Below are 27,988 nucleotides of genomic sequence, written 5' to 3'. Positions count from 1 at the left end.
CACTGAACCTAAGTTAGCATGACTGCATCTCCGAAAATCATCAGCAAAAGACGGGTAATTACCATTGGATTGAAGAAGTAGACGGGAACCCCCAGCAGCAGAATTCCACCCACCACCCCCGCCAGAATTCCCATGGCTGCCGGATAACTATACTTGGCCACCATGGGGTTCAAACCATAGCTGACCCCAAACCCTATGATGTTCTTCGTCCCCACGACCGTCACCAGCGCCGGACCAGGATTCTTCTCCCATGCTTCCGTGGCAAACGATGTCGTGCGGATGAGGGTCGAAACGAAGGCTACCTGATAGAGCGTCCAGCCCATGAAAGGCCCTCCCCAAGTGGCATCGCCGCTGGCGGTGAATCCATATAACAGCAGCGAGGCTACTGCCAACAGCCCTGGGAAAATCAATAAGAGGAGATGATGTTCGGGTTTATGAACACCCCCGGCGCGTCGGGCCAACCAAACAATGACACGGTCGCCCAAAATCCCCGCGTAGAGCATGCCGCCCAGCCCGCCAAAGACGCCGCCTAAGTTGATAAGGCCAATGCTGGCGGCACCCCAGCCGTAGTTGTACTGCAAGACCGTGTCATAGGTGAGAGAGACACCGACGGACCCGCCTAAGATGACAGCAGAGAGGAGTGTGGCATAGATGATGCCGGGCGAGCTGAAGGTCTCGAGCATCTGCCACCAGGTGAGCAGGACGTCGCGTAGGGGATGAGGGCAGAGGCGTGGCCAAGCGCTGAGCATCTGGCGGTAGGTTTTCTTGGGAGGCGTGTCGCCGTCGAGGTCGGCGTAAGAGCGACCCTCTTCACTAGCGAGGTATTCTTGGGTTTCTGGGGCAGTCAGGACTCGGGTCACTCCATATTGATCGGTGATGACGGCGTGGTCGCCCACGAAGATTGGTCGACGCTGGAACCGCGTCTCGAAGCAGGCAAACACCACCAGCACCAGTCCGACGGCGACGGTTATAACAAACACCCAGTAGAACCAGCGCCACCCTAGCGCAGCTACTTCATATGAGCTGGCCAGCGTCAGAAGGCTCGTCACGATGTTTTGAGTGGCCCAGTAGATGCCATAGATGGTGCCGCGCTGGTGAATGAAGGTCACCTCTGCCAACATCAGAGGGAGAAGCTATGGTAGGTTAGATCAACCACAAAGAGGAAATACAGCTGTCGCACCGATTCCGTCGCTCCTGTAGCAAATCCCAAAAGGATGCGTAGCCCAAAATGCTGGGCCCAGTTCTGTGACAAGGCACAGCCGATCAACGACCCCAGCAGAACGGTGTTGGCGATGAGCATCACCGGTCGACGTCCGCAGACAAGGGCTAACGGCAGGATGATGTAGTTCCCTGACACTGGTGAGTTGCTGACGGTAGCAGAGCTGGAAGAGACACCTTACCAATTCCAACAAATAGTGAGGGGAAAGTCGAGAGCCAGACAACCTGGTTGGTGCTGTGACCTTCTGCGCCGTACATCTGAAAGAAAACATCCAGAACAGAGCCCAGCCCACCAATGACCGAGAGTGACATGATAGCTGAGAGAATGAGCTTGGAACTTAATAGTCAATTGGGGGAAAGGGAACTTACAGAACCAACAACAGCACACCACGATGCCTGTCTTCTCCCACAGTGCAAAGTTCAAGGGGTCATTGGGATCGTCGCTGGGCACCGGCAGACGCTGGATGCGACCAGCCTCGTCCACCAGCACCTGATCAACATGCTCGATGCAATCGACATCAATCTTCTTGTCGGCCATTCTGCCGGATACTCATGCTTGAACAACAAACGGGTGGCATCGCAGCGCGCGACGGAGGGTTTTAAGCTCGCAGCTTGTGTCCACTCCCCGAAGAGACTAAGCATATTTTAGAGAATGCGGGGAAGATATGGGGAATGCTGGACACGAGAAGGCGCCGAGAGCAACAGCCCCGAAGCGCATTAGATGCCGCCGAGCAGATTGTGGATGTTCTATTGCTGGCATCGTTCGGTGAGACACTCCACACAGACACGCTCGGTCTCCGGTTGTGGAGCATTTAAATATGCTTAGGGACCCACTGCCAAAGGTGCATGCTAGCCTGCGATAATCACTGAAGATCTGGGGGGATGAAATGGTTGAAAAACTGGCAAGTGGTTCGGGGCTGGGCCGCCACGCTCGGGGCGCTCGGGGCGCTCCGAAAGAACTCGAGAATGGCCGAGGAAGATAAAGACACATTCACATCATGTCTACACGGGATGAACTGGACCTGAAAATTCTGGCCTGTGAATTTCATGGAGCAGACTGTCCTATATACTTCAAAACAACTGTTATGCTGGTCTGCCGTCCTGCACGTTAAATCCCTCTCCCCACGCATACTTGTCGCAAGCCCATTGCCATCACTCGAGCTGCCCGGAAGTAGTTTACTCGTCGGGAACGAGCAACCGATCGATATCGGGACCTAATCAGACGGTTGAGTTAGCGACTGTTAACTCCATCTTCCACGCCGTTGAGACGTACCATATTCCTCCTCATACGCACTGAAGGTGATGACATTGTCATCGCCGCTCTCCAGTTGGGCGTTCAGCACCGACGTGGCCGGCGTGTTTCCACTATCAGACGGTATGAATGCCAGAATCTGCGACTTGCCGTTCACCGTGACGGTGGCGTAGCGCTGGGTGGAATCCCCGTTTTCATACCGCACCTGGATGGTGGTCGTGGTTGACGCGTCGCTGGAGATGTTGCGCATCTCGAGTGTCCCATTGTCGGACCCTCCGATCCAGCCAACAGATTCGTCGCCCGAGCAGCCACTGCACGAGATGACCTTCGCTCCGTTGGACAGGACGCTGGTGGATGCCTCAGCTTCGGGGTCGGTTTCGTCGCCCCCAGACGACCAGGTGCCGTCTGTGGAGGGGATCCAGTTGGAGCTATCGATCTGTCGGTCGCAGTCAGTCGAAAGCACTAATAATCGGATTTGCACGTGTATCTGACCAAGGTCGCGTTGGTTCCACTCAATGTCAAGGGTAGCCAGATGTACGTCGAAGCCATCAGATTCGATGAGACCCAGCGGTCGCCCATGTACCTGCCGTTGTCAACACAAGGCTATACATTCTTCTCTAGCCATGCTCACATCACGCTCTTCCCAACCTGCATCACAAAGGAGGTCTGGGAGTCGTAGGTGTCCGTTCCCGCGGTCGCAAAGTCACTCCAATCACTCCATGTGCCATTAAGGTCTGTGGAGGTGGTGTACTTGTTATCATTGGCAGCTACTCCAAATGTCAGTCGTCACCCGTGATACTGTCATTTTCACAAACCACGTACACCATCCTATGAGATGTCAGTCAGGCGTTCTATGAAGGGGACTTCAGATCATCTGACCAGTCAATTGGGATCCAAACATGAAATAGACGCCGTCCTGCTTGTAGATGGCTGGTGCCTCGTAATGCTCCGGAAATAGGTGAGTGGTATAGGAAACATTGAGGTAGTTGTCGGTCAACCGGTCAATTCGCAAGCCGTTCGGGCGCTGTCAGGTTAGCTGATTTCGCACGTTGAACTGATACTCAGCTTACATCTTCAGAAAGCAAGTATGCTGTTCCATCGTCATCCTTGAACAGACCGATATCGCGCGACTGATGGCCCAACGGCTGGAACGATCCACTACATCCCGATATGAGATGGTCTTCCCCGGTGCGACAAAGGGCCAAATGCTTACAGATAATCATACTGTCCGCAGACGCTTGAGGAGGTGGCTACCCCCGTTTTCGCTTCGGCGTAAGAGCTATCGTCAATGTGCATCCACATCACATACGTGGAGGTGTCCTCATTGTAGATGATCTTGGGCCGTTCGACGATGCGGTCGGGACCCAGGTCTCCGCTGCTCTGCAAGGAGAGCAATTCACTCTCAAAAGCCCACTCGACCAGATTCTAGAGGACATTGTCAGACACCTGCCTATTCTACAGATGATCCGATCTGGGATGACGCACTGTGCTAGAATAGCAATTGATGGACTGGAAGGCACTCCCGTTCAGGTGATTCTCGCCAGCCCAGTAGTACGTGCCGTCCACTTCAATGATGCCTGAGATTCGCAGAATCAGACATGGCCGACCGGATATTTTTGGTCTACATCCGGGGGTTTAAAGACTACCTACCACCTCCATGGGCTTGTATATGTTGGTTTGTCCCTGCAGCAGTCCATGTCGCGCCCGGAACCTGTCGCTGTTAATTCTTGGAAGTCTCTGGCTGCATCGGGACAGGCACGAACTATCTGTAACGATGCAGTCGCAACATTCGCGATTGCCACAGAAGCAAGAAGGACATGCGCCAGCATGATGCTATGTGGAGATCAGGCAAGAGGCTGTATACAAAGACGAAGAGGTATCGGACCGCCAGTGGCAAGCATGTCGGGAAGCGATCAGGATTATGTACATGATGCAGGTGAGGGGATTAAGGAGATGGAGTGATTGGGGGATTGGGGGAGAAATCCCCTGGCCGCAATTATATTGCTGACGCTGCCACCTCAACCGTGTCTCATGTTTCTTCAGGGATCCTGGCTGGCTTTGCTGCAGGATCTGCATTCTTTTTGGGATATGCTTCGGTGGAGGTTTGAAACCCCGCCCGTGAGCCCGATGATCCTTGCCGAGTCCGATTCTTTCCACCAGCTGCAAGGAACAGGCCACTCCTCCGTCCATCATACTCGTGACCTCTAAAAGATCACGGCCTTAGCTCCGGTCACAGTTCAGTCAATGCAATTCACAAGTCTAAGGCCCACTAACATGACCACGGAAAGGGTGCCATCGTCGACAGTCCGCGAACATATCCACTTTGAGGGTGACGTTCTTCACCCTGCTCTGCGGATTGTCTCAATCTACATTTGTGGGATTGGGAAGATCACACTGGCGAGCTCGGTGATCTCTTCAACACCAAGACCTTGGAGGCATTGAAGAATTTCGTCGATCATGGTCGAGGGAAGTCCCTCCTTCTTGCGAGAGTAGATGTCAATGCCAGCCGGGGTGAAGAGGGTCTTAGCAAAGTATGTGACCATCCATTGATTGTCTTCTTCCACGGCCTGGCCAAAGCCGAGGCATTCCCAGTGTGAGCTCGCGATCATCAGCCAACCTTTACCGCGCCAGTCCCAGGCCCCTTGGTTCCTCGGGGTCGGGGTGTCCACGCCATGAACCGACTTGACCTTCTTTGATCCGATGGCTTGATATTGTACCAGATCATCAATTCTCACCACGCCGGAGGAATCTGGGGGAAGCAATTGGTAAGTGATGTTGACATTGCACTTGCCCTTCCAAAGCGGCAGGCTCGAGTGCGTGACATGCCAGGTGCCAAGTAGGAAGTCATTGGTCGGAGGCACACACTTGCGACCACGATTGGCATAGATCTTAGGAAGTCCGATGATGAGGGAAGAAGCCATGATTGGGCTCAATGGCGCGTGGGGTTCGCGATAGAGAGTTGACCATGGAAAGAAAGGGGGCTGACGCTCTCGATGAGGTAAATCGAAATCCATCCCGCGGATTGCTTACTTAAACCCCAGCCTTTGCTGCCAGGATCCCTCCATGCAAATGTCATCCATTATCTACTGCGCGCAGCATGCCAATTATCAGCTGAATCTTCGTACTGACCTCGCAAACTATCGTTTACTAAGGCTAGCACCTAATATCTTGGGCTGTATACAAAAAGAAAATTTGAAACATCACGGAAGCCATCACCATCACGGCCACTACACACTGTAGACAATTGTCGGTACATCATCTTTCCCAGATGAAGATGCCATCATGCTGCGCAAAATTAACGCTTCAACTAAGACCTATCACGTCAGCTGCGCAGTCGTCGCCGGCGTCACAGACCCTCCACCAGTCAGCTGCTTGGTCGTCCCGTTCAACCATCGGTTTGCAGCCGCGCTCGAATCGTAGTACAATGTGTACCCAGCACTGTACAGATTGCTCAACGTCCGGTCCGAATCTGTGAAATTGTTAAGCACCGTGTCGTTGGTCAATATCCACGTGGATGTCGCATCCAGTGAGACAGCAAATGTTGAGATGCCATAGCCCGAGTAGGCTGTTCCCGTCCACGAAGAGTAGTCCGTCAGCGACCAGCTAATACTGCTGCCATTGTACGCCACAAGGTCTCCCTCCAGCTCGGATGCGGACACTGTGATAGTTGCTTCAGCGGCGGCTGTGGAGTCCGCGAAGTAGCTAAAGTCCTGTGTAACTTGAGAGTAATTGGCAATGACCAAGATCCCCGACGTAGTGTTGATAGCAGTACTTGCCAAGTGGGAGCTGGCAATGACGTTGCCGAACCAAAGCGCTGCCGCTGCCTCAGGGAGGACAGTCAGACGAGAGTTGGTGAAGTTGATCTCCGAGCCAGATCCCCGAGTCCCAGATGAGAAGACGACTGCCCCCGCCAGCAGGCCCGCAGTGAGATCGGAATCGTAGATATCAATCTGGGCGGTATCCAAGAATGCAACGGGAGCTTGTTCGGCATACCCCACGATGTTCTCAGCGTAGACAGTGCCCTGGCCGTAGATGATGGCACTCCCGATACCCGCCGTGTGGGCCACTGAGTCGTATACATACACGTAGCCCTGAGGGCTGTCCCCGGCAAAAGAAGAGGATCGATAAGCTCCCGAGTAGTGCTCCAAGTTTCGTCCCACAATGGTGCCGTAGCCGGCTGCATACAGGCCGTGCGAAACTGGACCGGAGCTGTACAAGCTCGAGTCAGAAATGGAAACGTAGGTATTGTTTCCGTAGGAATAGACATTGGCTGCCCCGTTGTGCACTGTCACGTTGACATGGTCAAGGTATGCCACGGACTCGTTGGCCACATTGACGGCTGCATTCAGGCCAAAGAAACTGGACTGGTAGAGATCACTGGAGTAGCCGTGCTTAACAATGGTCGAGTAAGAGACATTCACGTCTGATCCTTCGGTGATAACAAGGACACTGGTATCACTGGCAGTGACGGTAAGCGTTTCATGCGATATAGTATCAGTCTTGTCGGAGTACTGGTAAGCCCCCACGATGGAATCGACTTGATATGTGGTCGGGGTATAATCCCAATCCGACGTCAACGCATCATCAGCGGCATCGGCAGTAAGATCAGCAAAGTCACTGGAATCATGGACAGTAACTGTGGCCGCGCCAAGGGCAGCAAGGACAAGAAAAGCCAGCATTTTGAATGCAGAAGATGGACTGGGATGGACAGAGATGCGTTGGGTCGACTATTTTAGGAGGAAGTGTACCGGGTTTAATATATGAATCGCCGGAGAGCTGCTTCCAATCACTGAACGTTCAAGGATAATTTGAACAAACACCATTTTCACGGCTTATGGAGAGGACTGCCGCGTCATCTCCTAAGGACAAGCGTTGTAATTGGTGATCATTCATCGGGCTTTTGGGAAGAGTCATTACAATGGGGACAAACTAAGGCCGCGTCCTCTTTCTCGGCTCCACATCTCCATCACCTTAATCAAGCTTAATATCTCCGCAGCCGACATTCACCAGGACAATACGGTAAGTCCTGAGTTTATATGAGCTGATATTTGCTCATAGAATATGTCTGTCAAAACTTTTGCCGACAAGCATAAGCTAAACAGACAGCTATTTTGATATTGGTAACGTGTGAAAGCCTCTCTATTGAGCCTCTTGAGGAAAGAGTAGAAGGTGTTGGAGTTGCTTCGCAGCATAAATTCCGTGGGGCCGAAGGATATTAATCATGTAAAGCCGTTAGAAAGCATATCTACCCCAGATACCGATCCTCAGGTAGCAGGTACGGCAAGTTGGTCATGAGAACTATATGGCGAGGTGTTGAGTCCCTTGGAGTAACGCAATACAGGCAGGAGAATGCATCAATCACATCCAGTTCCCCGCATTATTCCCCCACATCTCCAGAGTGGACACTCCTACAGGGTCTTACATTTGATCCAGCACACGTGGATAGTGAAAATAAAACAAGGATTACCTGAGGGAGAAACCCGAAGCACGTCGATGGGCCACGTTCCGACTTGATATTGAATACGACGAAAGCAGGGGATAATGCACGCAGGATGTCTATATAAGCCACCATAGCAGGGCCCCATAACAACACTGGCAGGCCGTGGAGCACTCAGTCAATCAAAACCACAAAACTGAAAACTGCATCTTGACTCCTTTTATCCCTAACATGCCTCCCCGGCCCTGGAACGCCCTCACAGGAGGAATTCTTCCCCTGCTGGCAGTAGTAAATGCTGCAGCAACATCAACTACCAGCTCCCTTCCCACAACAGCTGCATACTATGTCAATGGGTCAACCAAGACATTTGCCCATACAACCCTGACTGCCACCGGAACCGATGAAGCAGTCATAATTGTCAAAGAGACAGGCGTTGCTACACTGTCTGATGTGACACTAGTCAAGACTGGTAACACGACCAGCAGCGATGACAGCTCCTTCACGGATCTGAATGCCGCAGTCGGTGTGGAGACCAATGGCACGATTTATATTACAGATAGCACCATCACAACCAATGGCTTGAGTGCCAATGGACTACACACCTATGAGGATGGCACCACCGCCTATCTCTCCAATGTGTATATTCACGCGGAAGGAGATGGTTCACATGGCATCTATACCGCAGGGGGAACCATCTACGGCGACAATCTCAAAATCTATACGTATGATGGCCATGGCAGTGCCATCGCCACTGACCAAGGCGGGGGCCTTATTGTGGTAGAGGACTCAGCCGCATATACATATGGTGCCCTCTCAGCATTGGTCTATTCCACAGGAAATATCACAGTTCGTTCCCTTACTGGCACTTCGGCCATTGCTCCTGTGGCATGTATTGATGGAGCAAACTCGTTTACCTTGACCGACTGTGATGTTTCCTCCGGAACGGAGAACAATGGTGTATTTCAGATCGTGAGTACAGTCTCGAGCAGCACAACGGAAACCGCTTATGCCTATGTGAACGGTGGCTCTGTATCCGAGACCAATGGAACCTATGCCTTGCTCTTTGTGGCCAACATCGAGGCCTATGTGTACTTGACCGATGTCGCCATCTCCATACGTTCGGGAATGCTAGCCAATATCACTGCTGACAGTGACTGGGGTACTTCGGGTGAGAACGGCGGCACTGCCCATGTGTATCTCACGGGGATTGATGTCATCGGCGACATCTACGTGGATGACATCAGCGCGATCAATTTGTACCTGATCGGGTCAAGTTGGACAGGCGCGCTGAACGAGGCGAACACGACGGGGTCTGCATCCGTGTATCTGGATTCCAGCAGTACTTGGACACTAACGGGGGATTCCAATGTCGAGAGCATCAGCTGTTATCGACAGAATCATCTTGCCGTTTGGCTTCGTTGCTATTGCGACAGGTGGTGTGACTTATGGTGGTCTCATGGTAAGTTTCTAGGCAATAGACCGTTCTAATGAATTCTGCTAACGCGCATTGGCAGAGAGGCAAGGAGGTCTTCAACGGCCTCGCCCACTTCATCAAAGGAGGTATCTTTTTCTGGTATGGTCTTCTGACTCTGGGACGCATGCTTGGCTGCTGGGCCGACCTGGGTTGGGCCTGGAACGTGAAGCCATCCAGTCCCATTGTCGGTAAATGTAAGGCGAAGATCCCCACGGGTGAATTCACTGAATCATTCGTGATCTTCCTCTACGGCGTTACCAACGTCTTCTTGGAGCACCTCACCGGTTGGGGTGGCGCGTGGACTGCCACCGACCTTGAGCATGTGTCCATCTCCATCATGTTCTTCGGTGGTGGTCTCTGTGGTATGCTCTTCGAGTCGAAGCGCGTCAAAGGCTGGTTGAACAGTACAGTTCTTCAATACCCCTCCCACATGAGCGCACACACCTCAGCAGATACCGCATGGCAGCTCCCTGACACCCAGGGTGTATCACTGAACCCTATGCCTGCGCTGGTCATCCTTCTGTTGGGTATGATGATGGGTTCGCACCACCAGGATAGTATGGTATCGACCATGGTGCACAAGCAGTGGGGTAACCTCCTTGTCGGCTTTGCACTGGCTCGTGGCATGACCTATGTCATCATGTACCTCAAGCCTCCGACCTCCTACCTTCCATCTCGCCCGCCAACCGAGATCGTCGCTGCTTTCTGCTTGATTTCGGGTGGTTTGGTCTTCATGCTTAGTGTAAGTCCAGCAAAGGAACCGCGATTCATCCACAGGACATCTTAGCTGACTCATAGGACAGACCCGGAGCGTGATCCAAACCCTGGAGTACTATGACCTCGACGCGATGTTTGTGTTCACAGTCACTATGGGACTGACCGCCTTCATCATGTCGTGCGAAATTCTCGCCATTGCCTTGAAGGCCTGGGCGGTGAAGCGGGAGTCGCGCCCTGCGCTGCCGCCTTTCCAATTCCCGGCCTCCGCCTGATTTTATTCATGGCTTCCGTTCTGCCGGAGTCCGTCTGACTCGATACGAGTGCTCTGACGACATCGGACAGATACGCAAAACGAACAAACCCCAAAAAACACCATTTGCTTTTGACAGCATTATACCCCCTACAACATTTGATTTTCTTCGGCCTGGTGTCACGGCTCGGACATCAGGTGACGATCATAATACGATCATATATACCACGGCCTTGTTCTATGACTCTCTGTTTATCTCTGATGTGCCCCCGTGTTAATGAATGATATCCCTGTGATGGAAGGATAATGAGGAGGTGGTTTATGACTTTCCTAGTTCTACCGACATAATGAATCCACAATATAAGCATTGTATATGGACTATTTACATTTACTCTTAAGCTCTACTGTATCCAGAACCTCGTCTTAAGACTGAGCTATAATACCCCATGCCACTTCCCCTGAATCCACTAGATGCAGATCACTTCTTCACACTTGGACATACGGTGGAAATTGATCCCGGGGTTAAAGCTCGCTAAAATCCGAACCGCCCGACGAAAGCTTAGCCAAAAAGCGTGACGCCCGACGTCGGCGAGAATTGCCGGTCGGCAGACCCTCGGGGGGCGTTTTCGAGGTACACGAACCGCCACCCGGCGAATTTTGATATCCTTCACGAGGGATATTATTGATAGTCGGCTTGACTGCCTTTGCCTGAATGGCTGTAACAGAGGCTCATATGCAATTGAATATCATGTAAAATTTAATTGATTGGCGGTGTCGGACATCCTACCGTGTCATTCAGGCATTAGTAATGGGATGAGGGGCAACAAGTGGGGAGGGGCATTTTTTGGGGAAAGAAGACGGTTCACGGTGGATGCTGCTCATTTGAGGCAAAGCCCTGTGGATATATCTAGTCGCCATTCCCTCCCTTGACATCCTTGTCACTAGAACTGTTCCATATACCCCTTGTCTATACTTCCCATCAATACCCCAAACCTAACCACCCGTCACCATGGCCTCTAACCCTCCCGGAGCTTGCTGTGCCCAGGGCTTCAAGCACGAAGGCACCCCTGTCGGTGAAGTCAAGAAGATCAACAACAGTATGTTATCCGACTGGATCTTTCCATCCAGGACCGTACCTCTCTTCTAACAACGTCTTCTGCAAACAGTCGACACCTACATTGTCTACCCCAAGGACAACAAGACCCCCGAGAAGGCTGTCCTCTTCCTGAGCGACATCTTCGGTCTCTTCAACAATGCTAAGCTCCTCGCCGATGAGTTCGCCAACAACGGATACCTGTGTGTCCTCCCCGACCTGTTCAGCGGCGACGCCATCGACCCCGTTGCCATGGAGTCCGGCAAGTTCGACATTGGCGCTTGGTTCCCCAACCACCAGCCCGCCAACGTCGACCCCATTGTCGAGTCGACCATCAAGTACATCAAGGGAGACTTGGGCGTTAAGCGCATCGGCGCTGTCGGTTACTGCTTCGGTGCCAAGGTAAGTTGGAACCCACTCTCCAAAAGGTATTTTGCGATCATTTGCTAATGAGGCTCGTTTCCAGTACGTCTGCCGCTTCATGAAGGACGGCCAGATCGACGTTGGTTTCAACGCTCACCCCTCTTTCGTCACCCACGAGGAGCTCGGCGCCATTCAGGGCCCTCTGTCCATTGCTGCTGCTCGTAAGTGGAATCCTTGCTTGCAACGCGTGCGAGGGCGCGCATGCTGACTTGGTTTCAAACAGAAATCGACAACATCTTCACCACCCAGCTCCGTCACGAATCTGAGGAGACCCTCATCAAGACTGGCAAGCCCTGGCAGATCAACCTGTACAGCGGTGTCTCCCACGGCTTCGCTGTTCGCGCTGACCTGAGCGTCCCCCACTTCAAGTGGTCCAAGGAGCAGGCTTTCTGCCAGGCCGTCAACTGGTTCAAGCAGTACCTGTAAATGCGTGCGGTAGAGAATAGAGAATTAGCGGCTTCTTCTGTACATGTTACCATTAGTTAAATAATGAACCGGTATGAGGCATGATAGTTCTGAAGATCCATCAAGGCTATATAAAAAATACTGTGAAGAGAAGTAGGTGATGTAGAGCAGAAAGGAACGATAAGCGTTATCTGCCACGTGACCCCGGAGGATCCGCGCTTGGAAGAGAAAAGGCGAGACCAGATCAGCCTTCATTTAAAAGCAACCAGATCCAGCCACCCCCGGAAAGCACTAAAGTAGTGCCTCTGCTCTCTTCCCTGGGGCTGTCTGGCCTTACCTTTCTAGATTATTGTTTCCCGCTATCTCTTTGCGCTGTTTGAGTTCCATCCGTTGGCCTGTTTCATCTTCGCTCAATTCCCGTCGCGTATACCGGAGTTTGCGTGCATTGCATCCCGTGGCTTCAGAACGAGTCATTGCCAATAATTCAAAGCCCTTAGGTCCCTCATCAAAACCAAGAGAAATACTATTTCCCGAATTGTCCTACCCGATTTCGCTCCTTTCTCTTACACTACGAGACGTTCTTAAGCCCTTGTCGCCAATCCATCGCTCCCTAGACTCCGCCAGTCCCGTGTCGTGCATCACACCCTCGACTTCCACGTCGCCTTCATTGATTGACTCCCCTTCGATACTATCGGCCTTTATAATACAGTTGTAATTCACTGCCTTGACATATCGTCTCGCTACGGCCATTCGCCCTCCACTATGGCCACTCCCGCCGCACTTCCGCCGCTACCCTTCAACCCGTCCAGGGTACGGTCTTACGTCCTCCGCCTACCGCTTTTCACCCGGCTCGTGCTTCTAGCGATCATTGTTTTCTGGCTGCTGGAGCTGCAGACAATTTGGAGCGTGGTACAATGGGGCTCCGTGATACCGGAGGAGGTTGGATTCGGCACCAGTATGTCTCTTCGGGCACACGTGGCCTTGCAAGTACAGCCAGGTTCTGACTCCTAGGACAGTGTACCGTCTTAACACCTACCCTTTCATCCACTTGGGATTCTTCCATGCCTTCTTGAATATCCTGGCGCTCACTCCCTTGTTGGAGCGCTTTGAGGCCGAGCATGGCACGTTGACCGCCGTTGCGCTGTTTATTGGGCGTAAGTTGCCTCTTGGAGTGCTCTGGGATGGATGAATGGATGTGCTAACGGATTTCTGCTTCTCGCTTAGCTCTCTCTACGCTCCCTGCAGGCATTTACATTCTGATTGAGAAGTTTGTTTTGCATAGAAACACTGCCGTTGTGGGTTCAAGGTGAGTGTTCTGTAGCATCTCCGGGTTGTGAGATGGTATCTAATGGGTATTTAGTATCTGGGTCTTCCTTCTCCTGGGTTCCGAGGCCATTCGGACTTTTAAATCAAACCCCTACTTTAGGTATGTTCGAGCACGAGTCTGCTTCAGAGTTCTCGGCTAATACAGCTTCAGTCTCGGATCGACCAAGATTCCCACATGGACGTCGCCCCTGTTCGCATGCGCTCTTGTCTCGATCCTTGTACCTAACACCAGTTTCCTTGGCCATCTCTGCGCTATTCTGGTTGGATACTTGCGTAAGTAATTGGTCTTCTGTAGACCTCCGTTCGCAGCTAATCTGCTCGACAGTCGGCCTCGGGGTCCTCAAAATTTTCGTTCCCCCGGAGAAGGTTTTGAGATGGATTGAAGGTAAACTCAACCTGCTCGGTAGACTGCCACACTATGTGTCAGTGGATCAGAAGACGTACGGCCGTTATGGTGTCCTTCCAACGACTACCACCGGCGGAGAAAGGGGAACCCCGATGAGCTTCCTCGGCTCATCGCAACGCCTTGGTCCGTGAGGACTAAGGACTAACGCTATACCTAAATGGTTACATTCTTGTGCATATTTAATTAGCATTATACAGCATTCAATAGTGACTCGCAATTTTTGCGGGGAAAGCAAATAATACTGAATCTAGGGGAAGTTGTGCAGGTGGTCTATAGCGGTTGACGTAAATTTGCGGGCAGATCGATTAGTGCTCCGTAGCGGCGGTAGACATCTTGCTCCGATCAAGCACCACCATCACCATGGGATATGGTTCTCGAATGCTTCAGATCCCATGGCCTTGAAATGTAAGATACTTTTTATTGCTACTCTGAAGCTTTGTCTACGATATTGCGCTCCCCATTCCCCCTTTGCCCCCTCTATCTCCGTGCTACTCACCCTTCACCTTACCCCGGATTGTCGCGAAGGACACCTCAAAAGAGACCAGACCACGTTGACAGATACCCATAACAGCTGCGATCCGCAAAGTGCGGAGTAATCCTCACTTCCTCTTCGTGCACCTACCGCACATCCTCTCTTTTATCTGCATCGTCGCCGGCGTTATATGGCTCCTCCTTCTCCCTCTCAACGATTACTCCCGACAGACCTACATCTCCGAGAACGCGCTCCTGCCGGGTCAAGTCCACGCATATTTCTCCGGTAGCGAGCAGCACATCTTCCGCGGGTACAAGAAAGAGCTAGAGGGGGTGCTTGAAGGACAGACTGGCGAGGGACAGGAAGCGTGGAACGATGCCTTTACTCCTGCGTATGTTGCTGGAGCTCCGCACCGCCGCGAATGGCGTACACGCTGAATGGATGGGATCATGTTGCTGACAGAAGATGCGCTGCTGCTTAGGGTGTCGGATAAGATTCAATCGATTCTGAAAGCTACCGGTCTCAAAGTTGCTACGCAGAACTACGAATACACGTCGTCAGGGATCACGCATCAGGGTCAGAATGTCTACGCTATCATTCAGGCGCCGCGTGGAGATGCCACCGAAGCTATTGTGCTCGTGGCGGCTTGGAAGACGGTGGAGGATGAGCTGAATCTAAATGGTGTTACGCTTGCGCTGACGCTGGCGAGATACTTTAAGCGTGGGTGGCTTCCTTCGTTGGTGATTATGAGATGTGGTATGGTTTGCTAATTGGAAGGAGAGTAGGGTGGTCGCTGTGGTCGAAGGATATCATCTTCTTATTCCCGCCGGACAGTAAGGCAGGTACTCAGGCGTGGATTGACGCATACCATGATATGCAGCCGGCGTTTGTGCAACCCCTTCCCTTAAAGAGCGGTGCTTTGCAGGGAGGTTTGGTGGTCGAATATCCGTTTGACCATCGGTTCGAGTCCCTGCATATTCTCTACGACGGCGTCAATGGCCAGTTGCCCAATTTGGATCTGTTTAACACGGCTATATCCATTACCGGTGGGCAGATGGGCATTGGGACCAATCTGCAAGAGATGTGGGATCACGATGATAGTTACGAGATGCGGTTGCAGACCATCATGAGAGGAATGGTGAAGCAGGGCTTTGGCTATGCCACGGGTCCTCACAGCAGTTTCATGCCGTATCACATTGATGCTATCACTCTCCAGACGAAGGGCGAGGGCTGGCAGGATGAGATGGCGCTGGGCCGCACAGTCGAGAGTCTTTGCCGCAGTCTGAATAACCTCCTCGAGCATCTGCACCAGAGTTTCTTCTTCTACCTTCTCATGCAGACCAATCGGTTCGTCAGCATTGGTACATACCTCCCCAGCGCGATGCTGATTGCCGGTAACTTCACCATCATGGCAATCGCCCTCTGGCTCCGGACAGGCTATTACCCTGGCTCCCAGCAAGCCTCAAAGTCCACTAATGAACCAGTTGCAACTACAACTACTGAGAAGCGCGACGACAAGCAAGCACCACCCGCGAAACCAGACACCAGCAACAACATCATAGAACGTCAACTGGCCCTCCCACTCACCCTAGTCGTCGGCCTCCACCTCCTCGGTTTAATTCCCCTCTACATCTTCAACAACATCCCCCACCAGGTCCGTACCCCCATTAAACCCCTCTCATCAATCTAAACTCCCACTAACAACCACCCCAGTACTACGAAACAGCAACCTACACCAGCATCCTCGCAAACCTCATCCTTCCCCTTCTCCTATCCGCCACCCTATCGCACACCCTAACCCCCCACCCACAACAATACCACCTCATCAAATCCTTCTCTCTCCTCATCCTAGGCCTCTTCCTCTCCACCCTCGCAACCCTCAACTTCTCCCTCTCCTTCATGGTCGGCCTCCTCTGCGCCCCTCTAAGCTTCATCCATCGCATCAACCCGCAATCCACCTCCCGTCCCCTCAGATACATCCTCAGTACGCTGGCTCTGGCGCTACTGAATGTGCTCTCCCCACCTGTTGTTCTGCTCGCGGCGTGCTGGTACTTCGGGGCTGATGTCGAGACGGTCTTGACGCAGGCCGCTTTCGGATGGGATGTTTGGGGCGTGTGGACGCAGGTCGTTGTTTGGTGTGTTTGGTGGCCTGCGTGGGTAGCTGGGTGTGCGTTGGTGGGGTTTTCGTTGTTTTCTTGTTGATCGAATGGGTTGAGTATGTTTGGGGGATTGGATCAAGAGTCATGAACCTGTGGTTCGGTCGGTTCTTGATGGGTAGAAATCTTACTACGAAGGTTGGGGGGGTAAGGATGGATAGATCATTAGTTATTTCTTCTTCCGTTTTTGTATTATACTAGGCATGCATTTATGTATAGGCTGAATTATATTATATCAGGCGTTTTTGTCGGAATGTGAGTGTAGCGAGCTAGGGAGGGCTTCGTAGATCTCAATTATAATGAGGTTCTAGTACTTGTTCGTACATACATGCATGGTAAGGTAACTCTTTTACCCAAGTCAGGACAGGACCAATCATAAGAAACAGAAGGCGATTTAATTAAAGGAGAAAAAGGGGACTTATGCAGCCCACACATCCTTTCCAACGCCCTCAATCCAGTGACCCAGCTGGTTGACACCAGCATCCCAATCCCTCAGACGGTTCCGCATGCCCTCGATCTGCTTCATATCCAGCACCTTCGGCTGCACCCAGTTGATCTGGGCGACCTGAGCCACCTGATCAATGGCACCCTTGAGCAAACCCAGCGACAGGGCCTTCATGATCAGATGCTCGATCTCCTGGGGCTTGACCTTCGTTTCGGCGGAGATGGCCGAGAAAGTCAGGTTGCGGTCGTGCGGGGGCCGGCGGAAAACCATCTCCGTCAGCGCGGACAGGGAGATCTTCTGGTATAGGAAAATGCGGTGCTGCTCAAGCAGCTGGTTCTTGGAGATGTTTCCGGCGAGGACGTCGTAGGCGGTCAGGTCGCCGCGGTTGAAGGCGAACAGGAGCTCGCGCAGCCAGCTGTGCGGCGTCTCGGTGAGGGAGTCCAGGATCGGGTGCAGGAGTAGTTCACCAAAGTTGTAGATGGTGTCGGAGACGAGCGCGGCCACACTGAGGTTGTATGCGCGGGAGACGCGCTCGGCTTCGCTGAGATCCTCGAGGTTGATGCAGGCGAGGTATAGGAGGGCATTCTTGTAGAAGGAGGCGAATTCTTGTTTGGTCTGTAGAAGGGGGAGAAAGGTTAGTGAGTCCCAGGTGGCAGGTGCGGGGGGTACATACGTGGTAGTAGTCCGCGTTGACTTTGTAGAAGGAGGCGTGCACCACGGTCTCCACGGAGTCGAACGTGTCCAGCACTTTCTGGCATGTCTCCAGGTCCTTCTGCGCACCGTTCAGGTCTTGTAGCCGTTGCTTGACGTTGGCGACATCCGCGAGGGCGTAGATGTAAGCATCTTGTGACTCGGGCTTGTTCACTTTGTCTGCCAGCGATGTGAGGAAGGTGAGGCGTTCTTGGTCATCTGTTGCAGTAGTGTTAGCGATAGCTTTGTATTGCGAAAGCTCTAGCGATCGATAGCTGGGATACAAACTTGAGCATTCTGTTGACGCCATCAACCCCAGCGAAACGAACTTGAGCTGATTGATTCTGTCGGCGAAGCTGAGGACGAAACTCTTGAATATCGGTAGTCGCTGAGCTGCACTCTCTGGTAGACGGAAGAACTCAATCAAGGAATCCGTAAGCTGATGCCATAGTTTGCGTTCCCAGTAATCTTCGAAGCTCAGGAAATAGGCCTGGCATTGCTCGGGAGCTTGCTGCAGCTGGTCGGCGAGGAAATCGGAGATCCGTTGGTTCTCCATGATGGAGGAGGATTATGAAATGCGGCGTGAGGTCTAGAATGTGATGGATGAAAAGATCGGAGGGAGTGAGAAGGCTAATGGACGTAATGGGGGGGAGATGGAGGCAGGGAAGCTGATCTGAAGTGGAAGCGGAGCTGGTCGTGATGCAGCGCCGTCGAGCTCGGGCGGTGAGGCACATGACATCCTACATCATCTTCCGTCTACTATATCGAGATTTCTCCGGCTTCACTTAGGATGAGAAGTAGCGTATCCAATCAAATCATTGGGCAGAAATTGCTGGTCCTTCTGCGAGCGTGTTAGCTGGAGGTGCCTGATCTTTGCCGCTTTAGGAGTTAACCTGGCGGCGACATTGGATGGTTTACAAGAAGTATCCGATATGTCTCCGAACTTGCCTACTGTCAGCTCCTAGTCAGTCTGCTCAGCCATGGTCAAGCAAGCTATAAATATGGCTCTCTACACCCGTATTCCTCCTTTCTCGTAGTCATCCCAAGATCTTTTCCAAGCGGCAGTTGATCAATTAAATCATTCATACATACCTATACTGTGAATACCTAAGTCGACTCTCTATCTAAACATGGCAGAGCACGCAGAGCACACAGAGAGGAATCGTCAGTACTTTGAGTATGTGCACACCCATCTTTAGTTTTATTGATCATTTGTCTCACAATCTACAGCAAGTTGGCCAAGTCCTACACCAACGACTTCAAGAGTGTCCTGGAATTTATTTGCAGGCTAGTGGATCGTCACCGTCCCTGGATCAGTGATGCATGGGTCGACACGGAGGCTGGAAAGGGGAAAGAGATTAAGATGCTAGAGTATGCATGTGGGACTGGGCCTGTGTCTTTGGTAAGTCACTATGTCTTACTAGATTTCCTGTTGAAGCAGCCCTGTCATGAACCGCAAGCTGATTCCATAAGACATTGGCACCTTTTGTGTCGAAAATCGTTGGACTCGACGTCTCAGATAATATGATTAGCGAGTACAACAAGAATGCCGAAGAAGCGGGCTATGGAGACAAGATGGTCGCGCTCAAGGGTGACCTTCTGGCTGAGACTGCTCCGGCAGAGCTCTCAGGGCCCGAGTACTTTGACTTTGATCTCGTGGTTGTCAGCATGGCCCTTCACCACTTTGAGAGACCAGAATTAGCCATGGCCCGCTTTAGTGAACGTCTGAAGAAAGGTGGTGTGTGCGTAATCGTCGACATTGTGCCAGACGATCACCACCATGGCCATTGTCACAAGGTTGAGCATGGCTTTGGCGATGCTGAGCATACGGTCAAAAGCCACGGGTTTACCACGGAGCAGATACAGCAGCTATACGGAGGAGCAGGGCTTGGGATGGGCTTCAAATATGATATTTCGAAGGAGCAGGTCGTATTTCGCAAGGACGGAAAAGAGCATTTAAAGACCATATTTATTGCTCGTGGGCAGCGTGCGTGATACCGATGGAATAGCTGCTCATGTCTTGGTGATAGCTTAATAATGCGATACGACAAGTGCCCCGTTCATTCAGTAGCAAAGCGATGTTCAAAAATCACTACTTCTGCAGCAATTGACATTGTAGTTCTTGGTTGTCAAACGTAGATTCATTTGCATCTCGACATGACGATTATGAGCGCCTAGCAACCAATCAGAGGCTTTTAATAGTCAGACGCGCTCCGGTGTAAATTGCAGTGACGGCCACAACAACACCATCTTGGCTAGATATGCGAGTAAAGGGTGATGAATGAAAGAATTACTCATTCAGGTACTAACTTGATCTCTGAATTGTCCTTGAAACAACTGGGAAAGAGTTGGCCAACAATTGAAGGGTCGAGGGTGCTGTCCGAAACGGGACTAGCGCCAAGTCCCGTGCCAACTCCAGGATATTCGGGACCACGACTTTCGACCAGCTGCAGTACAAGTCCTGACGTCGAGCTACGCTCTCTCCCCTCTCCTCACCATTGTCCATTGAAACACCGATCCGGACGCAGTTCGGTGGTCTCATCCGTTTCATATCCAGAATTGAGACCATGCAGACGTCCCGGGCCGTCAATTCCGCCATGGGCGCCAGGGCATTTGTCCCCGCTCCTAAGATCCGATTCCAGATCCAGCGCCGGAATCTTCAGGATGTCGCGATCACTAGAACTGGAAAGCCGATTCTGAAGGTCCAGGGTGGCCGGTAAGGCGCATTGCCGTTGTTATGGAGCTCCGCGATGCTGACTAGTCTCTGTTACAGGTCCTCTTTGGGAGGTACATATCCCTCTTCTGCCCGCGCCGGTCTCACACTGCCAGATGGCTAAAATTGCTCTTCTTTAGGTCACACCGCGACCGTCTTCGGTGCTACTGGTTTCCTCGGTCGTTACATCGTCAACAAGCTCGGTATGTTGGTCAATTGGTCGGAAGGGAGCACAGGAATTGACGCCATCCAGCTACGCAGGGATGCACCGTTGTCGTCCCCTACCGTGAGGAGATGACGAAGAGACACTTGAAGGTCACTGGTGACCTTGGTCGTGTCAACTTCATTGTATGATAATCCGTCAGCAATTGGGTGGTTTGGCTTGGCCCACTAATCGTGGTCTAGGAATACGATTTGCGCAACACCCAGTCCATTGAGGAGGCTGTCCGCCATTCCGATGTCGTCTACAACCTTGTCGGCCGTCAATATCCCACCAAGTCAGTTATACACGGGCATGATACTAGCGCCGGCTGCTAATAATCGCGCAGGAACTTCTCCTACACTGACGTCCACGTCGACGGTACTGAGCGCATCGTTGAGGCGGTCGCCAAGTACGACGTTGATCGTTTCATTCACGTCTCTTCCTACAACGCCAGCCGGGATTCTCCTTCCGAGTACTTTGCGACCAAGGTCCGTGGATTGATCCGCAATTGTTAAGCTCATACTGATTTTCGCAGGCCTGGGGTGAGGAGATTGTCCGCAACATCTATCCCGAAACCACCATTGTCCGCCCTGCGCCCATGTTCGGTTTCGAGGACAACCTCCTCCACAAGCTCGCTCGCGTGACCAACCTCCTCACATCGAACCACATGCAGGAGCGCTACTGGCCCGTCCACGTAGGTTAAGAGGTTGACTTTGTTAGGATTGATGCTAACATGCTTAGGCCATTGATGTCGGTACTGCTCTGGAGCGCATGCTGCACGACGACAGCACCGTCGGTCAGACCTTCGAGCTGTACGGCCCCAAGAACTACTCCACCGCCGAGATTGCCGAGCTGGTCGACCGCGAAATCGTCAAGCACCGCCGTCACGTCAACGTGCCCAAGGCCATCCTCAAGCCTCTGGCGCACTACCTGAACAAGTTCCTCTGGTGGCCCACCATCTCCGCCGACGAGGTGGAGCGTGAGTTCATCGACCAGGTGATCGACCCCAACGCCAAGACGTTCAAGGACCTCGACATTGAGCCTGTCGAGCTCAGCACCCTGACCTTCCACTACCTGGTAAGCATACCCTTATAAACAATATTTCGGATCAAGCTAACTGGATACAGCTGGGCTACCGTAGCGCCTCGTACTACGATCTCCCTCCGGCCACGGAGCGCGAGAGACAGGAGGAGAAGAAGTACCTGCACGTTCTCGACGATCAGTAGTCTGTTTTTTTAGTGTACATAACCTACTAGACCCAAATTTCGTTTGTTCTGTCACAGTGTAGTGGTATTACTCAGTAGAAGCATAGCCGCGGCATCTCCGCATCCGGATATCCATCCATCCATCCATCCCACTTCACAACCACAACAACTCCTCCTACACCCACAACCACCACCAAACAAAAACACTCATACATCATGACCTCCCCAGAGAATACCAATAAACCTCCCATCATCCTGCTCAAAACCAAATCCACCCCCCACGACAACTACTCCGACTACTTCCACCAACCCACCAGCGACTACAATCCCACCTTCATCCCGGTCCTCTCGCACAACTTCCACACCGAGAGACTACGCTCCATCCGCGCGCTCTTCACCTCCGGAGCCCTCCTCCCTCCCCAATCTCAAGATAAAGATAAACACCATGCTCGAAAATACGGCGGCCTGATCTTCACCAGCCAGCGCGCAGTCGAAGGCTTCGGCAGAGTACTTGCCGAACTTGATGATGGTATGTTTTCCCTACCCCACCACCACCACCACAAACAAATACTAACACATATATATAAACAAACCAGACCCCTCAGCAAAGCAAACAATAGCTTCCTCCTCCACAAACCTCCCAATCTACACCGTCGGGCCCGCAACCCACCGCTCCCTGACCACCATCGTGAACAGCTACCTACCGCACGCGAGCATCCACGGCGCGGATACAGGGAATGGAGAGGCATTAGCGAAGTTCATTCTCCAACATTATAATTCTCTCTACACTACTACCCCGTCAGACACTAATGGGGATGTGTCGAAGCCACCGTTGCTTTTCCTTGTTGGTGAGCAACGACGGGATATTATCCCGCGGACACTTATGAGCTCGGAGCTTGTCCCGGAACAACGCATTGGTGTGGATGAGGTGGTTGTGTATGAGACGGGGGTGATGGAGGGGTTTGAGGGGCAGTTTAGGGGGGTTGTTGAGCGGGAGAGGGAGGTTATGAAGGGTGATAGTGATAGGGTGGTGTGGGTGGTGGTGTTTTCGCCGACGGGGTGTGAGGGGATGTTGAGGGGGTTGGGATATTTTGATAATAAGGGTGGTAAGGGTGATTGGGGGGATAAGGGTGAAAGGAGGTTCTTTGTTGCGACGATTGGGCCGACGACGAGGGATCATTTGAGGAAGGAGTTTGGGTTTGAGGCGGATGTTTGTGCGGAGAGGCCGAGTCCCGAGGGGGTGGGGGAGGGGATTGAGAGATTCATGAGGGAGAAGAAGAATTTGTCATGATGGTTTTTCTTTGTAGACTTGGGAAGAGAGGAGTGTAAGATATCGGCATGTGTAGATACCCTTAGCTTAAGAAGTTCATGCCACTCTATGAATCGCTAACGTAATGTATATTCAAGCTGGACTATCGCTGAAACTGCACGCCGCTTCCACATCAACATCAACAACAATCTCGAGATGCTGCAGTCATGACTCCCTCACAATTGGGCTATTCAATATATTACTGCGTACAAGGCCAGCGCGCCTGGTGCCGCGGCCTGTTCTCTATGCATCCATGGGTATGTGCTAAGCCAACTCCGTCCATCATGTCAGGCTCTGCCTTCGTTCCATGTCGGGTGGTATATCAATTGCATTCATCGACTCGTGAAGCCTTTACCGCATAATCTCCTCGTAGATCAGGACTGCGCATGTCAGTAAAGAGTCTCGAATGCAGATGCGGTTTACTTACGCTTCAGTTGCTCCTTGCTGAGTGCATCCTTGTTCTTGTCAAAATCAAAGAAGCCTTCGGGAATCGGGGGCGCCGTTGGCTCGTCATCAGGGTCATGGTACGGCTCGAGGTACGGATGACGCAACGCCTCCTCGACAGTGATACGCTTCGCAGGGTTGAACGCCAGAAGCTTCTCCAAAAGGTCCAGCGCCAGCTCGTTGCTCTTGGGGAACATTGCGCGGAAGGGAATCTTCTTCTTGAAGGGCAATGAGCGAATGTACTCCCGAGCCCGGCGAGACTTGATGCCGTAGTAGTCCTCCATAGTTGGCGTGCCCAGGACATCAAGAATCAGAGTCAGTTGGTGGTGATAGTCCTTTCCGGGGAAGAGCGGCTTTCCACTCAGCATTTCCGCCAGGATACATCCAACACTCCAGACATCGATCGCCTTGGTGTATTCCTTGAACGTCAACATGATCTCCGGGGCACGGTACCACCGTGTCGCGACGTATTCCGTCATGAATCCAGAGTTGTCGTCGGTTGATGCGGCTGACCGGGCCAGACCAAAGTCGCAGACTTTCAGGTCGCAGTTTGCATTGAGGAGAAGGTTGGAGGGCTTGAGATCACGGTGGAGGACGTTGGCGGAGTGCATGGCCTTGAGCGCACGCAAGGTCTGGTAGATAAAGTATTGGCAGTGGTCATCGGAGAGGTCCTGAGTACGAATGACCCGGTGCATATCCGTCTCCATCAGTTCCTGGATCCGTCAGTCCAATCTTCGCTGAATTAATGACGATGAGCGTTACCTGAATCAGATACACCTCGTTGAAGCTCTCATAATTCCGAGGCCTCTGGATATCCAGAATGGAAATGATGTTTTCATGGTTGAAGTAGCGCAGCAGCTTCATCTCACGCAGAGTCCGCAAGCAGAACATCGAGTGGTCGAAGGGGGTGATCTTCTTGATGGCGACCTTCTGGCCAGAAGGCTTGTGGATAGCAGAGCTTCGGTTCATTAGTATGCTGCCATCACTCACGCCGAGCAAGTGAGCAAACTCACCATACAACACCGTAAGCTCCCTCACCAATGACATCCTGGATCTCATACTGGTCGGAAACGTTGAAAGAGATCTTTCGCGACCCCCCTTGAGGAGGCATTTGCTGCACCATAATTGCGGTTTGTGAACTATCAAGTGTCAGTCGAAATCAATGAGCGTATCTGCTGCATTCAGTTGTGTTGGGTCGTGTACTCAGTAGACTATCTCATCACACCCCATGACACCTGAGTGAAGTGACAAGGTAGGCCCGTCACATGCAACAAGATGGCCTATTGAGTAACACCGCGACCCACCACATGTTCAGGCAACAGATGCCAGGCTAGCGCTTACAGGAGGGCTCTCAATTGATGTGGTTATGTTGGGGGGGCTAATAACCGCCAATGCGCATGCTAGGGCGAGAGTGGTAGACGAGTGACAGTCGTTCGGGAGCTGTCAAGGATCGGAAGCGGGGTACAGCGCGTCTGCAATCGAAACCACGGAGGACCCGCAAGTAGCCGCCAGGAGTTCCGGAGGCGCCTGTACGTTCGGGATGGGAGGGATTCAATGTAGATTCGGGAACCAGGGGCGGTTGGTCGTGAGGCAGGCCGGGCGAACCGCTCAGCAAGGACGTGGGGTGGATGTATGTGATGACCTGAAAAGGAACTGGAGGATGTCAATGAACCGATCCAGCACGAGCGAAGAGAACCTTTTGTAATACTCCAGGTCAAGAGGCAAGACGTCGCTGAAAAGGAGATGGACTTACCAATGTTGAGGAGCTATTTTCACACTCCGTCTGGCGTTTCACAGTTCCGTTCTATTTTTAATTCCGTTGTATGGTGTCTCCCTCGTAGCTTGCGCTATGCAACCGCGAGTCAGTTTCAAAGGGTTCTTTGAGCTTTCTCGAATGGACAGTGGAAACACACCAGGGGCAGATCGGAGGGGGGAAACAGAAGAGTAAGCGCAGAGGAGGGAAAAAAGACAGCAGGAGCAGTTCGAGAGATGTGGAGAGGGGATGGAGAGACACAGAGCAATAGTGAAGGCAGTAGTAGGACACAATGAGGAGACTAGCGTACGTAGTTGGAAGTTAATAAACCGGGCGCGGATCGGCCAGAGTGGGGTGGGGCAGGAGGAAGAAGAAGAAGAAGAGAGGGAGAGATGAAAGATGATGAGGGAGATGAGTAGCAAAGGTATGTCATCAATAACACGAACAACAATAGCGATCACGATAAATAGAGAAAGAGAGAGGTGAACAAGTGTTCTTGCTCGGTGAATGCGTGGCCTCTCTTTGAAGACACAACAGATGAGGGGGAAGAACCTACCAAATCTCGGGATTGTTGAAGAGGACCCGGAAAACGTGGAGCAAGTTATCGATAGAAGGCACCGACCCAGGGAACGACACTCGATAGCAGATAAGCCACAAGCTGTAGTAGTCGTAGATTAGGGAGGTTTGAAGACCCAGGGGAGTAGTGAAATTGATAAATATAGCACTTGAACCAACAATGGAGAAACCACCACCACCAACAACACCCACCAGTGGGAGAGACCGAAACTTAAGGGAAATTCCATCCCATCCAGTCAAGTTGGAGGGGAAGAAGATCCAAGTTCCCCGGTTGCCTGAAGAAGCTGGCAGCGAGGACAGACCAGCTGGTTAGCAACTATTTGGTTACGGTACGGTACGCGTGCCTGATCCAGTGTTTCCCACACTTCAGTTCCCACCAGGAACATCGCCATCATCAATCACTAACTATCATCTTCTTCTTCATGAAAGAGATCTATTTATCTTGATTGTCTATAGATTAAACTATACACCATTTCCATTACTATCCATCTATCTCCCATCAATCCCAAACTCGTCTTTCATCTCTTCATCTCACCTTTTACCCTTTCCATACCATTCTGGCCCCCTCCTTCTACCCAAACTAACCCCATACTAACCACTACTACTTACTCTTCCAAGAATTCGAAATGAGTCCTCCGTACAACTCACCAACTAGCTACTCCATCAAGTAGGAGAAAGGCAGACCCATCACTCACAACAGCCTCACAGTCGATCAACTTGGTCCCTCCTTACATCCTGTCATCTTAACGTGGCCGTCAATCCCCCTAGAATGGGCCCCTCCCCCCCTCCTCTAACTTCTGAGGCTACGTCTCGACCAGTGTTTCAACGCCTTTTTCTCCGCCCAGACGAGACACACACCTACCAGTCACTTTACTCCATAGATAGATACTACTATTTAGGTGTCTAGTCTACCGCCACGGCGCCAAACCGCAACCCAACCCTCCGTTTCACGCTCAGTTCCCCCCCACCAGCAGCTCCAACCAACTCTCTCTCTGTGTGTGTGTCTGCTAATCACATTCCTTCACACTAACTAGTAACTACAACCTACCTATCTACTTGGTTGCCCGCACAGGTAAATTTGACCAGGGAAGGGAGGCGCAGTACATACCCCATCCATCAATCAAATCACACTACGCTACTTTACTTCATCTCATCACATAAACTAGTCTACCAAAACTCGTCACATTTTCCCTACCCGTCCCCCTCCTTGGGTAGTAGTCTAGTAGTCGACATAGTTATGTCTTGCTCGTACTCCGTGCCCTTCCCGCGGCAAGTAAGCCATTCTCCCCACCCGATTCGTCCAGCCCTGCGCCATTCTATGCTGTGATCTAAAGTTTATGGTGCATGTCACAGGCTCATACTCCGTAGTAGATACTTAGTTTGAAAGCAGTGATTGGAAAACCTTGTTTTGTTTTTCTTTTCCCTAACTTCTGGCACGGGAGGGATGTCAGACTATTCTAATATCTAGTCTAGTAACCATCCAAGTACTACTTGACTAAAGCAAGTGGGGACAAGCACTGTGTGTGGACGGGAAGGGAAGTCAGTGCCCTGTCGGTGTGATGGCACATGCGGGTATATTTCGGGAGGGAGAGGAGATGACCACTGCCGAGGGATGATGTTGAAACTAGTACTAAGTCTAGAGACTTTTATTTCTTGAGGCGAAGCGCAGGGTTAGATGTATATACTTGACTACTCCGCAGTAGTAGATACTGTATGAAGAGAACCATGGGCAAGTGCTTTGCCTTCCATTTTTCTTCCCATTAACAACAACAGCACGGTTAAGTTACAACCAAACCACATCGCCAAACAGACAGCATAATCCATGGGGAATGTATGGTGGAATTTCTTCCGTATAATTTACCAACACGAAGGAAAAGGAACAAGGATAACTCGATTAGAAGCTTATCATTACTGAACAACCTGTAGGCGTGTTCAAGCTCGTCAGCCCGATCTGACTCCCAAGTATGTGGAACGAGGTGTCGAATGCCGGCGGAGGTAGAGCGCTTATGGGGGGAAATAAAA

General features: G+C 51.8%; 14 protein-coding genes across 14 annotated transcripts; 7 read left to right on the top strand and 7 right to left on the bottom strand.

Annotated features, from left to right (window-relative positions):
* Positions 1 to 8: 8 nt before the first annotated feature.
* An08g10790 (uncharacterized protein) lies at positions 9 to 1,756 on the bottom strand (the record flags this gene model as incomplete). The annotated part of the gene is made up of 3 exons (XM_059749389.1): positions 9 to 1,111; positions 1,401 to 1,535; positions 1,588 to 1,756. The coding sequence occupies 3 exons, from the start codon at positions 1,754 to 1,756 to the stop codon at positions 9 to 11; spliced, it is 1,407 nt and encodes a 468-aa protein (XP_059604177.1).
* Positions 1,757 to 2,394: 638 nt separating this feature from the next.
* On the bottom strand, positions 2,395 to 4,299 carry An08g10780 (uncharacterized protein; the record flags this gene model as incomplete). The annotated part of the gene is made up of 11 exons (XM_059749388.1): positions 2,395 to 2,432; positions 2,492 to 2,906; positions 2,963 to 3,053; positions 3,102 to 3,237; positions 3,286 to 3,298; positions 3,381 to 3,494; positions 3,541 to 3,628; positions 3,684 to 3,895; positions 3,956 to 4,047; positions 4,121 to 4,181; positions 4,234 to 4,299. 11 exons carry the CDS (start codon positions 4,297 to 4,299, stop codon positions 2,395 to 2,397), a joined length of 1,326 nt encoding a protein of 441 aa, XP_059604176.1.
* Positions 4,300 to 4,499: 200 nt separating this feature from the next.
* On the bottom strand, positions 4,500 to 5,391 carry An08g10770 (uncharacterized protein; the record flags this gene model as incomplete). The annotated part of the gene is made up of 3 exons (XM_059749387.1): positions 4,500 to 4,672; positions 4,745 to 4,819; positions 4,866 to 5,391. The coding sequence occupies 3 exons, from the start codon at positions 5,389 to 5,391 to the stop codon at positions 4,500 to 4,502; spliced, it is 774 nt and encodes a 257-aa protein (XP_059604175.1).
* Positions 5,392 to 5,787: 396 nt separating this feature from the next.
* An08g10760 (uncharacterized protein) lies at positions 5,788 to 7,149 on the bottom strand (the record flags this gene model as incomplete). Its single annotated transcript, XM_001393143.1, has 1 exon — positions 5,788 to 7,149. The coding sequence occupies one exon, from the start codon at positions 7,147 to 7,149 to the stop codon at positions 5,788 to 5,790; it is 1,362 nt and encodes a 453-aa protein (XP_001393180.1).
* Positions 7,150 to 8,138: 989 nt separating this feature from the next.
* On the top strand, positions 8,139 to 10,370 carry An08g10750 (uncharacterized protein; the record flags this gene model as incomplete). The annotated part of the gene is made up of 4 exons (XM_059749386.1): positions 8,139 to 9,246; positions 9,341 to 9,366; positions 9,422 to 10,123; positions 10,185 to 10,370. The coding sequence occupies 4 exons, from the start codon at positions 8,139 to 8,141 to the stop codon at positions 10,368 to 10,370; spliced, it is 2,022 nt and encodes a 673-aa protein (XP_059604174.1).
* Positions 10,371 to 11,357: 987 nt separating this feature from the next.
* An08g10740 (uncharacterized protein) lies at positions 11,358 to 12,290 on the top strand (the record flags this gene model as incomplete). Its single annotated transcript, XM_001393141.3, has 4 exons — positions 11,358 to 11,445; positions 11,515 to 11,843; positions 11,908 to 12,025; positions 12,088 to 12,290. 4 exons carry the CDS (start codon positions 11,358 to 11,360, stop codon positions 12,288 to 12,290), a joined length of 738 nt encoding a protein of 245 aa, XP_001393178.1.
* A 741-nt stretch (positions 12,291 to 13,031) lies between these two features.
* Positions 13,032 to 14,132, top strand: An08g10730 (uncharacterized protein; the record flags this gene model as incomplete). The annotated part of the gene is made up of 5 exons (XM_059749385.1): positions 13,032 to 13,224; positions 13,286 to 13,423; positions 13,552 to 13,575; positions 13,630 to 13,868; positions 13,905 to 14,132. 5 exons carry the CDS (start codon positions 13,032 to 13,034, stop codon positions 14,130 to 14,132), a joined length of 822 nt encoding a protein of 273 aa, XP_059604173.1.
* Positions 14,133 to 14,393: 261 nt separating this feature from the next.
* Positions 14,394 to 16,968, top strand: An08g10720 (uncharacterized protein; the record flags this gene model as incomplete). Its single annotated transcript, XM_059749384.1, has 7 exons — positions 14,394 to 14,406; positions 14,573 to 14,864; positions 14,955 to 15,193; positions 15,259 to 16,127; positions 16,187 to 16,608; positions 16,849 to 16,884; positions 16,941 to 16,968. The coding sequence occupies 7 exons, from the start codon at positions 14,394 to 14,396 to the stop codon at positions 16,966 to 16,968; spliced, it is 1,899 nt and encodes a 632-aa protein (XP_059604172.1).
* A 79-nt stretch (positions 16,969 to 17,047) lies between these two features.
* Positions 17,048 to 18,320, bottom strand: An08g10710 (uncharacterized protein; the record flags this gene model as incomplete). Its single annotated transcript, XM_001393138.3, has 3 exons — positions 17,048 to 17,689; positions 17,748 to 17,983; positions 18,053 to 18,320. The coding sequence occupies 3 exons, from the start codon at positions 18,318 to 18,320 to the stop codon at positions 17,048 to 17,050; spliced, it is 1,146 nt and encodes a 381-aa protein (XP_001393175.1).
* A 574-nt stretch (positions 18,321 to 18,894) lies between these two features.
* Positions 18,895 to 19,759, top strand: An08g10700 (uncharacterized protein; the record flags this gene model as incomplete). The annotated part of the gene is made up of 3 exons (XM_001393137.1): positions 18,895 to 18,941; positions 18,995 to 19,166; positions 19,238 to 19,759. The coding sequence occupies 3 exons, from the start codon at positions 18,895 to 18,897 to the stop codon at positions 19,757 to 19,759; spliced, it is 741 nt and encodes a 246-aa protein (XP_001393174.1).
* Positions 19,760 to 20,361: 602 nt separating this feature from the next.
* Positions 20,362 to 21,905, top strand: An08g10690 (uncharacterized protein; the record flags this gene model as incomplete). The annotated part of the gene is made up of 9 exons (XM_001393136.3): positions 20,362 to 20,480; positions 20,538 to 20,551; positions 20,618 to 20,680; positions 20,731 to 20,825; positions 20,883 to 20,974; positions 21,026 to 21,167; positions 21,215 to 21,373; positions 21,421 to 21,756; positions 21,807 to 21,905. The coding sequence occupies 9 exons, from the start codon at positions 20,362 to 20,364 to the stop codon at positions 21,903 to 21,905; spliced, it is 1,119 nt and encodes a 372-aa protein (XP_001393173.3).
* Positions 21,906 to 22,100: 195 nt separating this feature from the next.
* Positions 22,101 to 23,175, top strand: An08g10680 (uncharacterized protein; the record flags this gene model as incomplete). Its single annotated transcript, XM_001393135.1, has 2 exons — positions 22,101 to 22,413; positions 22,481 to 23,175. 2 exons carry the CDS (start codon positions 22,101 to 22,103, stop codon positions 23,173 to 23,175), a joined length of 1,008 nt encoding a protein of 335 aa, XP_001393172.1.
* A 369-nt stretch (positions 23,176 to 23,544) lies between these two features.
* On the bottom strand, positions 23,545 to 24,760 carry An08g10670 (uncharacterized protein; the record flags this gene model as incomplete). Its single annotated transcript, XM_001393134.3, has 4 exons — positions 23,545 to 23,573; positions 23,621 to 24,350; positions 24,400 to 24,595; positions 24,651 to 24,760. 4 exons carry the CDS (start codon positions 24,758 to 24,760, stop codon positions 23,545 to 23,547), a joined length of 1,065 nt encoding a protein of 354 aa, XP_001393171.1.
* A 687-nt stretch (positions 24,761 to 25,447) lies between these two features.
* An08g10660 (hypothetical protein) lies at positions 25,448 to 27,199 on the bottom strand (the record flags this gene model as incomplete). Its single annotated transcript, XM_059749382.1, has 7 exons — positions 25,448 to 25,484; positions 25,947 to 26,250; positions 26,502 to 26,534; positions 26,619 to 26,690; positions 26,762 to 26,795; positions 26,879 to 26,918; positions 27,162 to 27,199. 7 exons carry the CDS (start codon positions 27,197 to 27,199, stop codon positions 25,448 to 25,450), a joined length of 558 nt encoding a protein of 185 aa, XP_059604171.1.
* Positions 27,200 to 27,988: the final 789 nt, after the last annotated feature.

The sequence above is a fragment of the Aspergillus niger genome (genome assembly GCF_000002855.4).
Source record: "Aspergillus niger supercontig An08".
Classification (NCBI taxonomy): Eukaryota; Fungi; Ascomycota; class Eurotiomycetes; order Eurotiales; family Aspergillaceae; genus Aspergillus; species Aspergillus niger.
This window is presented reverse-complemented; position numbering and strand designations above follow the sequence as displayed.